General features: G+C 41.3%; 1 protein-coding gene across 1 annotated transcript in view; it reads right to left on the reverse strand.

Moving 5' to 3' along the window:
- Positions 1–16,789, reverse strand: part of SRFBP1 (serum response factor binding protein 1) — a 70,427-nt gene extending 53,638 nt beyond the window's left edge. The window contains exon 1 of the mRNA XM_056849000.1: positions 16,760–16,789. Coding sequence (XP_056704978.1) covers positions 16,760–16,789 — 30 coding nt within the window. The remainder of the gene's footprint in view (positions 1–16,759) is intronic.
- Positions 16,790–18,070: the final 1,281 nt, after the last annotated feature.

The following is an 18,070-nucleotide window of genomic DNA, read 5'->3' on the forward strand; positions in this document are numbered from 1 at the left end:
TAACTGGGACCTCTGTTTGCCTAGAGGCATATTGCAATCCTGGCTGATAGCTCGTTACTTTTAACCAAACACATTCAGGAACCCAGCAAAAATAACATGACCATCTAAAGAATGAAGTCTCCATCTGAGAAAGATGGCAGAAAGCACTGTATGCATGCAGATGTTGACTGAATGGAAGACTGCCATGAACTGTCAATGTATATAACGAAGATATTTCCAAGCCCAAGAATTTAATGTAATTTAAGGATAGTGGCACAAAAAAGTTCTGATTACTCATCAGGAAGCTTTTTTGCTACATTTGGGTGCTTGTTAATAAATGCTCCTACCATATGCTTTTGGTGCAATTACAGTATAACTGTTATGGCAGGATTGCTGTTCAAAACACAATTGCAGATACTGTTTAGGAAGTGTCGCAATTTATGGAAGGCAGGCAAATAAACTCTAAGAAGGGTGTCAAATGTAAGGCCCGCAGGCCGGATCTGGCCTCTTGAGAGCTTTTATGTGGCCCGCAAGCCTCTCTATCTGGGCTGGCGAGGCATGGCCCAACAAAGTAACATTTATGTCATATCTGGTCCTCATAACAATTGAGTTCGACACCCCTGCTCTAAGAGATCCCTGTGCCGGAGTGGTCCAAATTGCTTTACCAAAGCAACATTTTCCAGTGATGAAATTACATTTCTCCTTCAACAGCTAGAATAAAATGCAAAAGGAGGAACTGAACAACTAGAGCAGCAAACAAGTTTCCATATCAAGGCATGAATGCTATGGCTGGGATCCCAAGCCTTTCTTCGTCTTTTGCTGAGCTGCTGGTCCTATGCTTCAGAGCACATTCCTTGGGTGCTGGGGCTGTCACTCATGCAAGATTAGCATATTTCAACTAGCCAAAAAGCACTTAGCGCCAGAGGAAAGCACTATGCAGCTGAGGAATGCCTCAGCAACAGATGGAGGAGGGCATAAATGGAAACAAGGCTTAGGACTCAAGCCAGTGTCTCAAATGGGGTGCTCAATCAGGGACCACAATTTGGCAGCATGCTGCAGGGACAGTTTCTCTTTGCAGCTTTGCACAGAAGAATGCCATATTCTCTAAAGCACAGTCAGAGGCCTCATAGTTCATAACAGAATTGCAGGTTCTGTTCAGAGAATGTCAAAGGTTATCAAAGCTAGGCAAGCAACATGCAAGCCTCCAGAGACCCCTGTGTCCAGGATGATGGAAAACGGTTTCAAGGCAGTCTTGTTCTTTAGTCAGATGAATTTACAGGATGAAGAAAACAAAGCCACAGTCCACTAGGAGCAGACCAGCACCTTGCGGATCTACAATCTGCCATTGTGAGTTAGAGGAAAGTTCTTGAAGTAAATGCTACAGTATGATGACATTGCTCTCTACAACAGCGCACTGCAGCCTTCAAACAAGCAGAAACCAAGCAATGGGCTCCCCAAAACTCCTTTATTCAATTTTTTCCAGTTGCACCAACAGGCCACGGATCTGTATGATGCTGGTGGGAATGGAATTCTCCTGTGGTGATGGCTCAGGTGCTGAACTGGAGAGTGTCCTGAAAGGTGTCCACCCCAAACTCTGCTGCCCAGCAGCGATGCTCAGAAATATTCTTTGGCGGGTGAATGGATCTGGTTTCAGATTTTGAAGACGGGCATCTGCCCATATTACAATGGCTTTGCAGAAATAGGAGCGAACTGCAGAAGTCCTAACAGCTAGAGAGGAGGCTTCATGCAACTTCTTCAGTGCTACTTCATTTTTTCTGTCTGCGGGGTCTTTTAAGGCACTGTGTTCATCCTTAGATAATACAGCCCCGGAATGCAGAGCAACCACTAAGGCATCAATCAAGGGAACTTTTAAGTCTTCCGTTAACAGAGTCAGGAAGGGAGTAGAATTTCTTGGCTATAGTAAGCAAGCTGTTGCCTGAACCAGGGGCAGTTAATTCTGCTCTCATAGCCTCCTCAAAATTCTCAGGGAAGGGGCAAAAAGGTGAATCCCACAGCTGTTTCTTAAAGTTTCGCTTGTCTAGACTGTAAGAGGCCAATGGTTGGTTTATTTATTTATTCATTTAATTCATTTATACCCCACCTTTCTTCCCAATGGGGACCCAAAGTGGCCTGAGTAATCCTGTTTATAGTTGACAGCTTGAATGAGTTTGGGTAAAAGTCTGGTAAAGTGTTCTGCCTGGAATAATCTAGTGGAAGTTTCAGTGGTAGAGATGTCCTCCCCTGACCATTCCTCTTCTTTGCCAGAGGGCTACTGACTCAGTTCCCATGACTGTCGTTCCTCATTATGCCTAGCAGATTGTAGTAGTGCCTTATACTTGTCAGGCTCAAGCTTACTGCCCTCTGAGATGGTGAATGACTCAAAAGCCCCATGAGAGTGGGCCTTTCCTTTAGCTATTGCCCTGGGCTCTGGAGAGGATTCACCAGATATTGTAAAGAGCACCTTTTTTGCATCTGCCAGGGTGTCTTTTTGATGCACAGAATGAATGGTGTGTTGGTTGCTACAGTGCCTCTTACAGGGCCTGCTCTCCCGCTTTTTCCCCTTTGGAAACTGCCAGTAGCTGAGTAGAATATTGTCAGGGAACAAAGCTCTGGGGCCAGATGTACCTTCTGAAGGCAGAGGATTGGATAGGCATGGCAAATAGAACATCTGGGGGATACCTCTGAATCCCTGCTGCAACCAATCAAGGGTGGTTAGAAAAGGCAGGAAACCTGCATAAAAGGGAAAGGGCAGCACCCCATTACACTGGAAGGCAGCCTGAGGGAGTTGCCACAGCTGCACTGCTGTCAAGCCACCTGCACAGGCACTGTAGAGCCAAAGGGGAACCATACCATGGAGAGGCCTACCTCTACCAACGATGAAGCACAGGCTGCTCCAGAAACCACCTATGTGCCCATCCCAGCTGAGGCCCTGGAGGAAGGGACTGTGAGGCTCACCTGAAAGCTGGAAGCCCAAGTGGCCAAAAACGAAGCCTCAGCTGCTGATGGGCCTGGGGAGAGCTGTGGGGGATTATCTGCAGGTGATCCTAGCTGATCACCACAACCCTATAACTGAGCAATGATGGCTTGGTTTGGCATGGCTCTGGAGAGGCAAGTGGCAAAGAACCAGCCCTGACATGGGGCCTTGGTCTTCCTCTTGGTTGCTGATGCAAGAAGCTTTAACTACCTTTGAAATGGTTAATGGCTGGAAGAAGGTAGTCCCAATAAACTAGGTCTCTAGGTGTGACCTTTGGGGACCTACAAGGAGCTGGCTAAGCGAGTCTTGACTGGGGAAAGTCTGCCTCCTCCTCCTCCTCTTGGGGATCAGTTATATTTGAATAAATCTTGCCTTGGAGCAAATAGGAGGCGCCACCCAGAGGAGGATAACTCCCCCCCCCCACTGAAGGTGAAACCGCCAATTTTAGACTTGAAGAAAATATAGTAAGCAGGATATTATTAGTGTTATGGGCTATACAAAAAGGCCAAGTATGCACCATGGCAAAAAATTAATATAAGGCCCCTGATTCTCTGGATTCTTCCCTGAAATGTTTATTTGTGCTGTTTTCCTTCTTTTTAACTGGATGAAAGACACGGTTCTAATTTAGTCCATCATCTTTGGAAAATGAAGGCCATATGAGCTTTCATGTGCAATATTACTAAATACAATTTCCCGTAATTAACACGTTACAGTTTTTCATACATAAATAACAACTTTTTTCACAGACAGGAAATAATCTTTGTATGTTTTTGTTTGTCAGCACAAGAGACTGGAGTAGCTAAAGCTATCCCAAATGAAGAGTTCAAAACTCCACACAGTCATAACATCAATAACTTTCAACATAGCATCTAAAGATGTTTAAAATAGTGGGTAGGTACACTGGCAGTTAAAAAAGGTTTTATAAAAAAGCAATGAAAATCTGTAAAGGGAGTTTTCTGAGTGATCGGTTCCAAAAGAGTGTTTGTTGTATTTTAAAGCCTAGATTTTAGTCCCCTTTTGAGGCCTTCTTTAAACTGACGTGAAAACATCTGTAGCAAACTTTATATAGAATACACATGCTATGGCCACAATTCTGTTCAGTTGGCAGCAAGCTAGAAATTTCCCTTCTTGGCATCTTTGCTTTATATTCATTGATGGTATTTATTCAGATTGGGTCATCCATTTCCATCGCTTGTATTAAATGCAAACACAGAATAAGTGTTTTACTTGATTACACTACTTGTATTTACACAATTAAAGTCACTCTAGCAAAAATTCAGTGTACAAAACTGTTATATTGAGAGAATATCAAAATGGGAGAAAAATCTGCGGAATGCAGCAGTTTAAAAAAATGAAGAGCCAAGACTGAAACCACATGAAGTACTTCCATTGATGCTTGCCTCTGATACATGAATTAGGGAGTACTTCACTTTCTCTGCTTCTACCACTTTCCATCTGTAACTCTCCCCCCTCCCTAGAGTTTCTCACCTTGACTAGAAAATCTAATCATGTAATAAAGTTAGGAGGAAGGGCAAAGATTGAAGAGAAAAAAATAGTAGCAGTATTAGTTAAATAACCCTTCCTAGGAATCCACCGCTTTCCCCTCCAAATGTCCTCTCTTCTCTTTGCAGGTCAGATGCAAACACCAATTGGGAATGCAATATTTCCACCAAACTACTACTGTAACCCTGTGGGGTATGATGAGTGTTTAAAACATTCCCTCCAAGTATGTATCAAATTCATATTTAGGGTTATCTTTGAATTTACTCTACAATGTTATTTGCTGAAAAGGCCTCAAAGAACTCCTATACGAATACCAATGAAACTATGAGATGTATTCACATGGCTAGACCCTCCCCCCACCCCATTTTTTAGGAGACTAGCAGTACCAGTCATTCTTCCATGCGCTTGGGTTAGGTTGGCTTCCTGGGAGCTGATCTCAGTTTTGGTGGTAAATGATGTTCTTTTGGTAATTTCAGTTTATATTCTTCCCCTCTCTCATTACTGAGCTGTTATGTGTTCTTGCTTTTATATGCCAGTGTACTTCTACCTTCAGTTTTAATACGCTATTTTAATCTACTTCAGAGGAACTTATGATAAAAAGTAGGGTATAAAATGTGAATAAAGATGCAGGCATGTATTTCCTCCTATGGCTCAGATAAGGAATAAGAATGATGGTGATCTTGTGATCATATTCAAGCAATCTGAAATAGTATTGTCATACAGAAAGCTAGTGATTCACCTGTGGAATTTTTAACTACACTAGAGTGTTTGTAATTTTACAAAACTTTTGTACTAGAGCCAGTTTATACAATCATCATCATCACCACCTTTATTAGGAATTTAGTTTATACAATCAACAGAATTAAATGAGACTACAGAGGCTTATTTTACCTCAAATAGCATACTGACCTCACCTTATAACACTCCACAATTTCAACTAGAATCATGTAGTAGATTTCAGACTGCAACATAAGATCATAATCCTAGGGAAACATGCAATTCCCTTTTGATTTATTTATTTGAGCAGCAATTCCCTACGCCAACACCAATCCACTATGAAAACTTCAAAAACTATTTGCAATAGAGGATGGCAAAGTGATGGAGAAAGAGTCAGAAATGCCAAAAGCTACACCCAAGCTCTTGGCCATACCTAAACTGGATCTCTGGATTGTGGCCTAAAATTGCAAAAGAACATGCTTAGGTAATGCTGGCTTATGCTGTGGTATTTCCAAAAGACCTCTCTCTGAATCTTATTTTCACCATCATCTACACAATGGAGTTGCTTTAAGACCATTAATTATTTCTTATGCCAAATCCAAATTTGGGCCATTTCATACTGGAAATAAGAAACAGAGATGACACTTCGAAGCTGCTATGTGAGAGGAAATATAAAATGGAAATGAAGTGACTTGGACTTAACTTTATTTGCCAAGTCACAAACATTTAAAAATTTGCTTGTTGGCTTAATCAGTACTACCAACAGAACTGTTTGCCATACTATCTAAATATATCCTGACGACTAAGAAAATCACAGTAATGCAGAAAAACTATGAAGTAAATACCAAGAACCAATGCCTATCTTCATTTTTTTAAAGTATGTGTAATTACTTTGTATGAACATAAAGACATAAATATATTTTGACAGTGTCATACCCTTTATAAGAACAGCCTCTCAAGCAATAGGATTATGCTAAAAACCAAACCTGTACAAGTCACACCATTATAAAATCTTTCAATTAAACTTCCTTTGATATCATAACATTGAACTCATTTAAAGTATTCATTCCTTAATCCTGTGAAGTAAGACACTTATCATCTCCTTTTATAGATGGACCGCAGAGTTAGTTCAGTCTAAACCTGTCAATTTCACTGAACTAACTCTGCAAACAAGTATACTGTAAGAAAACTGCTTCTTAGCTAACAACTACCTAACAACTTTGTGGCTGAGGTAAAATTTGCACTTGAGGCTTCCTGTCTAAAACTATATTGCGGCAGTTAACATATTTTTTAATATCAGCTATTTGAACTACTAAAACAGGAGTCTACAAATTATGGCAGCCAGTACTTTATATCTAGCAGTGTTTGCCAATTTAATTTTATTAGGCTACTACAGAAGAGTTGAGAACACTGATTGCCAAATTTTAGTTTTGCTGTTCCAGGCCCACAGTCTTGTTATTTCCTAAAACTTATTTTTCTTCCAATGGGGAAAAATTACACAATAGTAAGGACAACTATCCTCCTAGACTCTCAGAGAACAAATGAAATTTACATCAGAAAAGAAAATTTATTTCAACTATTTTCTTTATTGATGTGTGTTGTGTCATGCCGTCAAGTCACTTGCAACCTATGGAAACGCTATGAATCAATGTCCTCCAAAACATCCTCTCGTCAACAGCCTTGCTCAGGTCTTGCAAACTGAGGGCCGTGGCTTCCTTTATAGAGTCAATCCATCTCATGTTTGATCTTGTTCTTTTCCTTCCACCACCTTCAACTTTTCCTAGCATTATTGTCTTCCAGTGACTCTTGTCCATTAAATTAAGCTTCAGAATTATTAAGATCTACTCTTTAAAACACTCCATGGACCTCAAACATCAAAGCTTGAAGCTAGAACTTCCCATTAACTCATTTGTGTTACCACAGTGATGTACAAGACCTGGCAACTCCCCCTTGCTGCTAATAAACTCAACTACCATGCTAGGCAAGTAGCACATTACAAGCCTGCTCATGGAATTTTAATTGGATATACAGCAGGAATGTATATCAAACTGATAATCATTCAAAGGTATTTTTACTCCCTCTAGTAACAGACTCCCTTCATCTATTATCTGCCCTCCTTTTTTTTGCCATCAAGTCACTGACGCGGAAGCCAAGCGGATTAGCAGTCTTGTCCAGGATACCCATCAGAAAGTCCACGGCCACATAGAAAAGTGTAGTTTATTTGTACAGTGCAGAAATATATACAGATACTCCTTTCACACTCTCCACTCATAACATCTCGCATAGAACTGCGGTTTCACTTCATTATATACACCTGGTGGACGCAGCCACCAATCACAGTAGATATCCAATTATCCTGGTATTGCTACTGCATTGCATCAGCCACCTGGCTCTAACTGGATCAGGCCAGCTTTCTCTAGCTCCCCAGGTACTTTCCAGGCTGATTACATCATCCTTAGATCTCACTGATCTATCCTGCACCTGTCAAACTATCTGACAGACTTGTAATCTTGACAGTCACATCTGACTTATGGTGGTGTTTTCAAGGCAAGAGATGTTCAGAGGTGGGTTGCCATTGCCTGACTCTGCATTACGACCCTGGTATCCCTTGAGGTCTCCCATCCAAATACCTGCCAGGGTCAATCTTGCTTAGCTTCTGAGATCTGACGAGATCAGGCTAGCATGGGATATCCAGGTCAGGATACTGATACCCCTTTCCACTACCATTCTAGAACATGGACTATAACTGTAATCATTAGAGAATACTATTGTATAATAGTATCCAGTGCTGATGTAGCATTTTCTTTTCTTTTTTGACAAAATTGCCATAACCTTTTAAAAAACCTAATCACACTAAACCTAACCATCATCCCATGGCCATAACTTATCCTGTGACCAAATGCACAGTGGCCCGACAGGGCTATAAGATGTTCTGGTTGTTACTGCCAACTGCCTGCAGCTTGCAATCATCAAAAACTTGGAACAGAGGGACTAGAGAATTTAAAAAAAAATTATTGTAGGGACCAGTTAAAGAACAGAGCACTTGTATCTAATCAGGAAGACTCACCTCTCACTTTGAGAAGGGCTACTCCCAGTAAGAATCAGAGTCAAGACAGAGGCTGACAAGTGATCTGGTGAACTAGAAAAATATCTAACTGAATAATTGACAGTGTTGCAATAAAACCTACTATGACTGGCTGGTAGCGTCTAGGAAAACATTCCAAGCTGGGGAGACAAAACCCTATTTATTACGATTCAAAATAAAACTGAATTATGTAAACTTTACAACTGCAATACTAATTAACACTCAGCTGTCAAAGTTAGAGAAATAACAGCTGCATTTGTAGACAGACAATTGGGGATAAACTGCGCCAGAAAACCTTTAAATAGATCCTCTACAGATATCTGTACATATGCCAACAAACCATAGCTGTTGTCTTCATCATAGTTAAGCTACAGGTCCTTCAAATGTGGTCTATGACTTCATGACTGAGCTGCTTTTTTAAAAATTATGCACTAGCCTAGAAAGCAGCCACATGTTTTATTTTTGGCAACCTCTAACTAGCCTACGTGGCTCAACCACATACACCATTATACAAGCCACTCTGCAAAAAGTAAACAAGAAACTGCTTTTCAACAGCAGTCTATTTAACATTGTTCAGCTTATGCTAAATATGCAGATTGCTTCTGCATGTTTAATTCCTTTATAAATTGCTCAGAGCAAATGCGTTTGAAGTGCTGATAGCAGTCTGCCTTTAATGTTCTTCTACTGATGATGTGGCAACTTGAACTTGAATAATAACTGCTGGAGGAGTTCCTAGGAAAAATGCTGTTCCCCTGAATTTTTCAATCTCTGTGAGTGCAAGTTGGAAATTTCATAGGCTGTTGAAACTATTGCTTAGAACACTGACCTCTTCTGTGAAGGAATGCCAGATTTTTCAGCAAACACAGCCCATCTCAGGAAATTCTCTAGGTACTAGAGGTGTTGTGGTCATAGTAAACTATTTGAAACAAAATTTGTGGCACGCATTCCCAAAGAACTAAAATGGATTAAAATTCAAAGATTAAGATTTCTTAGTTATGTTGCCAAACCGAAATAAAAAGTGGTACCCAGACCATACTTGCAGCAGATATTAATAAAGTTATCTGAAGCAGACACTTGGTTGATTTAATTATGAATATGTTAGGCAAGTCTACATTTTGCTTACCTTACTTAACCTGTCTCAGCAGAAAGAATACTGAAAAATCATTTACTTTCTGTCTTTATGCTGGAACAGCCTTGCATTCACTCAGTCTCACTAGATGATTAAAAAATTCTTCTGGACAACTAGCTTGCCAGAACCCTTGCTGAAACCACCCACGTATGAAAGAATACACCTGAGTGGGTAAGCCTAAGTGTTTTCAGAATCAAAGACATCACTGGATATTGTAAGGCTAAGGGTGCACAGAGGCAAATTAAGTTCAGCTCTAATAGTTTGCTTCTGAAAGCACTGCCTCTTCCTTTCACAGAACATGGAGATTTGCCAAATGGCCTTCCAACTTCCCAAAACTAATATGGCACCTTTTATCATTATGCTATAGTCACTGATAAAGTTATAAATATAGATGTTCTTTAAAATGTTTTAAAATGCTTTAAAATTGTTTATATACTTATGAGTGAGCCACCCTGAGCGCAGCTTGCTGGGGGAGGGCGGGATATAAATAAAATTCTGTTCTATTCTAAAGTACCAGAAATGCAACAATTTTTTTTAAAAAATGCTGAAAAGTACAGGATGCATTGTTTTAAACATCTATATCTATTGGCTGTGAGAGGTCTAATATTAATCAATGAAACAAGCACACCCCACCATCATTAGTTTAACTAGTTTGGCATTCTGGACCAGTTAAAGAAGGCCTAGGGGCCAGGAAAAAGAAGCAAGCAGCACTATTACTAGTCAGTTTTTGGAGCCCAGCCATATGAATGGGTGTTTGTGTATCGCAGAATTAATAGCACAAATAGGCCCAAAAGTGGGAGTGAATGAATCGGGGAACAGATATAGAAAAGTAATGGCATACATCATCTATAATTTTTGCTAATCTTTGCTTGTAAATATAAAACACAAGCAGAACTGTACTGATAAAAAAAAAAATAAGATAATATATTTTTACAAACATTCTGGGTACAATACTTATTTTCTAAAGTAGCTATCCATCAAACTAAAATCATTAAAAAAAAACAAGGCCTACCATTTTATGTTTAGAGCAACAACAGGTAATAGTATCCAGTGAGGCTGACAAATAAACTTCATTTCAATAACTAACATTAAATTCTTCTGCCGTAAGAATCAAGTTTGCAAGGACTGACATCAGATATCATTGCACCAAACAGTGATTAACAGTAGAACATTTCTATCAAAAATTATGTCCCTGCTCCAAATTATCTTTTTGTAAATATGCTTATATATGCCCTCTAGATACACAATGAAAGTTACTGAAACATGAGTCCTGAATGCAAATGGGAATACTACCACCGTAACATGTTATTGCCACCAACTTCCATGTGCCTAAGTTCATTAGCAAACTAGGCTTATTCCATGCCATGCCTGATTCTTCCAGTTTTCATTAAAATGGAGGAAGGGAAAACAAGGCTCTAAGCCACTTTAGGTTCCTACTGGGGAGATAAGTGGGGCATAAATAGCTAAAGAACAGTGTACAAAAAACTGCATAATGGTGGATTGGATTAAACTCTTCCTTCCATCAGAGGGCAACGTCATTTAACAGAAAGGAAATCACAAAATCCAACCCAGTATGTGCTCAAGACCACAACAAAAGTCTAGATAAAAAACAGGCAGTCTGTTCAAAGCTGACAGTCTCTTTACCAAGACAGTGCAAAATTTGAAGACTTTGCCCATTAATTACATGTAGTTCCATCACTTCCCCTATTCCTAAAGTGAGTGCCCTATATGGAGTCAGTGGGTGGCATGAATACAGGGGAAAGCAGAGATGGAGGGGTCCTTAACAAGGAAGGGATTCTCCAAGGACACAAGGAAAACTCTGCTCTTTTAAAGAAAAAGTGTCATGTTCCCAAAGCCACCAGACTAGACATGAACATTGCTTTTATGCCACTGAAAGTTGGCAGCAGAAAGAAGTTCAGGTGTGGATTAAGCTAATGACTCCTGATCAGTGAGTGATAGTGGAAGGCTGCTTTAGCACACTGTTGACTTTGGTTGATCAGTGGAAAAGCAGTGAGAAGGGTCTTCCTTTGTAAAAACAACATGGGTGTGTTTTTGTTTTGTTTTTAAAGATGGCAGGATGGTAGCTGCAACTTATATGGAAAACGAAAAGAACATGTATTTTAATCATAGATGGCCCCTTCCACCCAATTCTGAGTTTCTGATCTGACACCACTTGTGCCATCCATATCTCAGACATCTTTTTACAACCCTTAAAGCCCAGGACCCGACGTTTGATTCTAAATGAATGTTCTGACTCTCAGGACTGACTTACTGCAAATATACCGTAATAGCTGTGCCAATTGCTTGTGTTCTTTGGTGCCTATAGTGGAACTCTACTATTGTATTATATTGAACTTGATAAGTATTGTACTATTTTAACATGCTCTTTTTATGCCATTAAAGGTTTTTGACTTTGACTTTTCACTCTCAGGACTGAGTTACTGCAAATATACCGTATTTTTCCATGTATAAGTCTATGTTTTTTTCTTTAAAACTTTGCCCCAAAATTGGGGGTTGTCTTATACACGAAAGACGATCCCTATTTTTTTCCCTTAATTTTGGGTTTTAAAAAAGGGGTTGTCTTATACATGGGGGCGTCTTATAGACAGAAAAATACAGTAATCTTCAGTATACTCACTATGAAATAAGCCCTACTGAGCATTATGTGTTGTTGGATTTCTAGCTTTCAATTCAGCTTGGATTGTTATAATTATATGTAATAAATTAAACTATAGACAAACCAGAGCAGTATTCATGGTACCAGCACACACACACCTTAAATAACATGTTGTGAGATTTGCTATTTCTCACCTACAGAAAGCACAATGAAATTCTGAAGTATCCAGATAGAGCTATGTATGCACTACAGTTAAAGGTTGGGCACTTCAACACATACACAGAGAACAAACATCTTACTTATGTTTGGAAAACATAATTTAAATATATTAAATATTGCATACACAATATAAACATTGAATTAAAATGTGAGTCACTTTTCATATTAAGCATATCTGCAAGGTATTCCATGCAAAAAGCGATTACTGATTATGTGCTGCCACCTAGCCACATTGTCAAGAATAATTTGCACATCAACAGAATTATACAATTTTAATTATTTTATCATCATTCTGCCCTAAAAGCATACTCTCTAAAAATATAAAATGTAGAAAATGAATACGTAAAAAAGTATACTATGCTATAGATTTATAACTTGTTCTCAATTGTGTTTAAGGATTGTTTAGTTCTTTGGAAAAGGCTGCTGCCAAACACTGTTCAGTTGCAAAACCTTATAATTCTCTCTCCTAAAACTAACTTTGCATTAGATTGTTTTAATTTCTGAGTAGCCATCTGTAGTAAGGCCCATATAATGTTAATTCCCTTCCAAGAATACACTTTGTCATCATGAGAAAGAAAAGTATTCAGCTGGATTGAGGACCTTCTATTGCCCTTCAACACCTCTTGTACCAGCACAAACACGCAAGTCTCAATATACTTGAGAGTTTGATATCCCACATTCTTTGAAAGCCCTGGCAATGCTGCTGCTTCTACACGAGAATCTGGAATTCTTAGCCAAGGCTATGTTTTCTATGCTTAGCCCTGGTGGCGGGAAGCCAGGGCACCTGTTTCCCTTGCCTGCACGTATTTTCAAGAACCCAAACACCAAGAGCCCCATGCTCCCGATAAGGATTGGACACCAGTGGCTTTTGTAAACAGAGGAAATTTCATCCCTAAAATAGCGAAGGCATATCCATGGTGGACTCATTGATGCCATCACATCTAGTTTGGCTCTGTGTACCTCTGTAATGATGGACTGACTCAATAAAGGAAGCCACAGCCTTCAATTTGCAAGATCTAAGCAAGGCTGTCAAAGATAGGACATTTTGGAGGACTTTCATTCATAGGGTCACCATGAGTCGGAAGCGACTTGACGGCACTTAACACACATACACCCTCTGTAATAGGTTTATCCAAACACACTTGGCTCTAATTCTAAGTACATGTGATGAGGGACAGCCTCTCGCTATATTCATAGTTTGCTAAATATGCAGTCCTGAGAAAGGAGAAAATGAAAGAACTCAGGGAGCCAACCAGCAACTCAGCACATCTCAGAAACTCTGCCATGCAAGCCTTCTGGCTGACCTTGCGCCAATCACTCTCTCTCTCTGTTACATCGACCTCACAGGGTTGTTATCAGGATAACATGAGGAGAATGATGCAAGCTGTTGTGGGTCCTTGTTGGGGAGAAAGATGGGGTATCAATAGAGAAAATAAATAATACATAAAGCTGAAGATTGAAGTGGGGCAGATAAAAGAAAGGTTAGTTGGTGAGTGGAAAGCAAAACAGGAAGCAGGGAAAGGGCAGAAGATATGGGGGCTGACAGGATAAGAAAAAGAAGAATAGTGTGGGAAAGGGGTTACACGAGGAAATAAAAATGATCCCCACAAGTCCCTGCAAACTTCCCCACTTGCTTAATATATCTACAAGTATGAATGCTTTGACCATATCTTGGATGCTCCAAATGTCAGTAATCTCTGTAGGTGGAAGGGATTTCCATCCACACACCCTTGCCCCCTCCCAGCAGCCAAAAATGCTAACTGCAACACAGCTCCTGGGGAAGGTGGGGAGCTCAAAATTTTCAGCAGAAGGAAATTGTGATAAATCACCCCTCTTCTTTCAGAAGCCCACTGTTGGGTCCAAGCCAGTGTGTTTTTTCAGCTCTTCTTAAAAAGTTCGTTACCAATAACATAGCTTTTGTTGTCATACTTTCAAAAATGTGAATTTCATTTCTCTTTGCTTATTGTTTAGTTACAGGTAAAACTGTTTTCAGAAGGTTTATACTCATCTCTCTACTAAAACAAGCACTATAGGTGATTTACCTATTAAAAATACCAATAAGATTTTTATTTACTTATTTTATATCTTACCCTTATCCCCAAAGGGTACCCAAAGCAGCTTGCATTGTTTTCCTCTCCTCCATTTTATCTTCACAACAACCCTGTAAGTTAGGTCAGGCTGAGAATGTGTGACAGGACCAATGTCACCCACCATACTTCCATGACAGAGTGGGGATCCAAAACTGGGTCTTCCAGATCCTAGCCTGCCACTCTAACCACTAGATCCCAAGGCTTCTAGTGATAAAAACCAACCAACCGTGTGAGTAATAACAGGAATATTAGAGTGAATGGTACCACCAAATGTACTTGAGTGAAATATTTTTAACAGATCTCCACAAGGCCTCGCTTTTTGGAGGCCTCACTTTAAAAGGGTGTGGACTGAATGGAGTAGGTGCAGAGGAGAGGGACGAGGATGATCAGGGGCCTGGAGACCAACTCTTGCGAGGAAAGGCCAGGGGACTTGGGAATGTTTTGTGTGGAAAAGAGGAGGTGAGGGGGGACATGATTGCTCTCTTTAAGTACTGGAAAGGCTGTCAGAGGGAGCTGTTTTTGTTGGCAAAGAAGGATAGTACTCGAAATAATGGGTATAAATAACAGGCAGAAAGGAACAAGATGGACATTAGGATTTTTTTTATTTTTTTACAGTGAGAGCAGTTCAGCAGTGAAATTAGCTGCCTAGAGAGGTGGTGAGCTCAAATGCTCAAAAAAGCATTTGTCAGGGATGCTGTAGGCTGATCCTGCATTAAGCAGGGGGTTGGACTAGATAGCCTGTATAGTCCCTTCCAATTCCATGATTCTAAGGCCAAGAGCAAGGACCAGGAGGGGCAGGGAGTTGGCTACTGCAACTTTCCCAGAACCTCGTCCAGCACTCTTTAATCACTACTTTATGCTGGCTCTCACAAATGAATATGCACACAGCAACTGATAATAGTGAAACAGTGAATGGCAGCAGACCAGCTTGGTAAATCCAGAATAAGAGATGAGTGGTCTTATGCATTAAATGGCCACACATTTCTTCAGCTAGAGCCTGAAAAGGCCCTTTCTCAACCTACTACACCCTGTCCCGAACACTATTCACCACATTAGCTACTGTTCTGTAAATGACATGGATCGATTCTGAAGCCTTCCTTTCTACGTCAATGAGGTTCCCATACCCCACAAATGTGACCGCTACAATGATTCGTGGCAATACTGTTGAGGTGCGCACAAGTAGTAGGAAAAGATCTTTGCCATACCACCAAGAGCCTCACCTGTTCATAGCTCATCAGCATTGTGCTACAGCGGTGCACTAGGAGAGACCTGCCAGCTGCCAGCTTGGAGGGCTTTAAGAGGGAGGGCTTTAAGAGGGGAGTGGACATATTCATGAAGGAGAGGGGTATTCATGACTGTTAGTTAGAATGGATACTAGTCATGCTGCATACCTATTCTCTCTAGTATCAGAGGAGCATGCCTATTATTTTGGGTGCGGTGGAACACAGGCAGGATGGTGCTGCTGCAGTCGTCTTGTTTGTGGCTTCCTAGAGGCACCTGGTTGGCCACTGTGTGGACAGACTGCTGGACTTGATGGGCCTTGGTCTGATCCAGCAGAGCCTTCCTTATGTTCTTATGTTAATATCCACACAATGAGTATTTAAAACTGCTATAGCAATGATACTGGCTTTCAGTTTGTTTCCAGGTCCAATTCAAAGTGCTGTTTTGTTTTACTTTTAAAGCCCCAAACAAGTTGGCCACTGTGTGAACAGACTGCTGGACTTGATGGACTTTGTTCTGATCCAGCATGGATTTTCTTATGTTCTTAGGTTATGAATGTACGTCTCTCCTGATTATAAACTCAGTTGGGTGACTGTGGTGGACCAGAACATCACACATTGTGATCTGGCCTGTAGACTATTTCTGCTCTGGCTTTGGAGAGTTTAATTGCTGGGCTTTCATAAGGTTGCCCTCAGACATGCTCATCTGGCACAATTATCCCAAGGCTAATCAAGTTGACGTCCGCAGAAGACATCCGGGACCCTGAGTGATAAATAGACCATACTTGCCCACCATGTGTATAGACTTTTCCCTCTCAGCTACATCATCCTACCTCATATTGATTTATTTATTTTCTTAAAAGACCTTTCATACATACTAGAGTGGTCTGATCCAGCAGGGCCTTCCTTATGTCCTTAAGTTCTTATGACCTCAGCTCCCACCCACGCTTAGCCACGAAGTCCCTCCAGGTCGTTAGACCCATCTCACCGCCTCGCCCTACTCTACCCCACAAGGCTGTTGTGAGTCTAAAGGGCGGGGGAGGGAATGAAAGCACCGCGAAAACGGCAAAGGGTTACACCAATGAGTCAATGAAGCGAAGGGCAGAAACTGGCGGACGCAGTGCGCGCGCGCCTTCTCCCAGCCTTCTCCCCCCCCCCCCGCCACTCTGCCCCATCTCGTGAAGCTGCTTCGGCACCAAGGCAAAAGAAGCAGGCAGGGGGCTCACCTCATCGTTGAGGTTCACGACCCGCGCCATCGCCCCCGCCGCCTGGACCCCTCACGCGGCCCTCTCGGGCCGGCCCCTCCGCGCACGCTCCCGCCGAAGCCAGGCCCCCGATCGCCCGCGCGTGCGCCGTTCGCCCCGACGCCGGGCCGCTTCCTCTCCCACGTGACGCTCAGCCGTCCCCTCTGCGGGACACTTCCGGGTCGAGAGCGGCGGAAGTCGCTTCGTTGCTGATAACTTCGTGCAAGATAACGTTCACGCGTTAGACGTCATCTGAACTCTTTTTTTAAAAAAACTGGGTAAAAAGCTCTTGGTCAGGATTGAACCCCAAGTCTCTAGTTCGTTACAAACATATTCTTAGGAAGTAGAAAAGAGCCAGAGTCCAGGAGCACCTTAAAGACTAACAAAGATATTTTCTGGCAGGGTGTGAGCTTTCGTGAGCCACAGCTCACTTCTTCAGATACCAGTAGTAGAAAAGGGCAAGAGTCCAGTAGCACCATAAAGACTAATAAAAATATTTTCTGGCAGGGTGTGAGCTGTGGCTCACGAAAGCTCATACCCTGCCAGAAAATATTTTTGTTAAGTCTTTAAGGTGCTACTGGACTCTTGCTCTTTTCTACTACTGCAGACAGACTAACACAGCTACCCACTGGGAATTATATTCTTAGGCAGATCTACTCAGGTCCCACTGAGGTCAATAGGACTTACTTCCAGGTAAGGATGCGTAAGATCGTAGGCACGTTTATTTAAAAGTCGGTCCCACTGATTTTAATAGCTCCAAATAAGTTCTCACAGATTGCACAGAGAAGCCATTGAAATTCATAAACATCAGCACAACTTTAACAGAAAAGAGGAGAGTTTAAGAATGAATAAGGCTTGGCTTCCTGTCCTGAAAACCTCCAGACTAACAAAGCCAACAGTCAACAATAGCCATGCAGATTAGCCTTGGATTACACACATTAACACTTCAGGATACAATGGTTCCATATTAACATACCATACCCTCATTAGCACATTATCTTGATACTTACAGGACAATGATTAGCACATTACTTTTGAAGGACAGTACTCAGCTCAAACCCAACCCCTTTCTGACTATATATTACTCTTCCTACACACTTGACACTGAGAGACGCTGCCCTTCAGTGTTAATCCTCTGAAGATGCCTGCCACAGTTGCTGGCGAAACGTCAGGAAAGAAAATACCAAGACCACGGTTACACAGCCCGGATAACCTACAAGAACCAAAGTTCTCACAGCTTTGCGTCCTGAATGCTGCTTGTTTTGCCCCGGGTGTTGATCTTAGATTACAGCA

This window comes from Euleptes europaea, chromosome 4, assembly GCF_029931775.1.
Source record: "Euleptes europaea isolate rEulEur1 chromosome 4, rEulEur1.hap1, whole genome shotgun sequence".
In the NCBI taxonomy this organism is placed as follows: Eukaryota; Metazoa; Chordata; class Lepidosauria; order Squamata; family Sphaerodactylidae; genus Euleptes; species Euleptes europaea.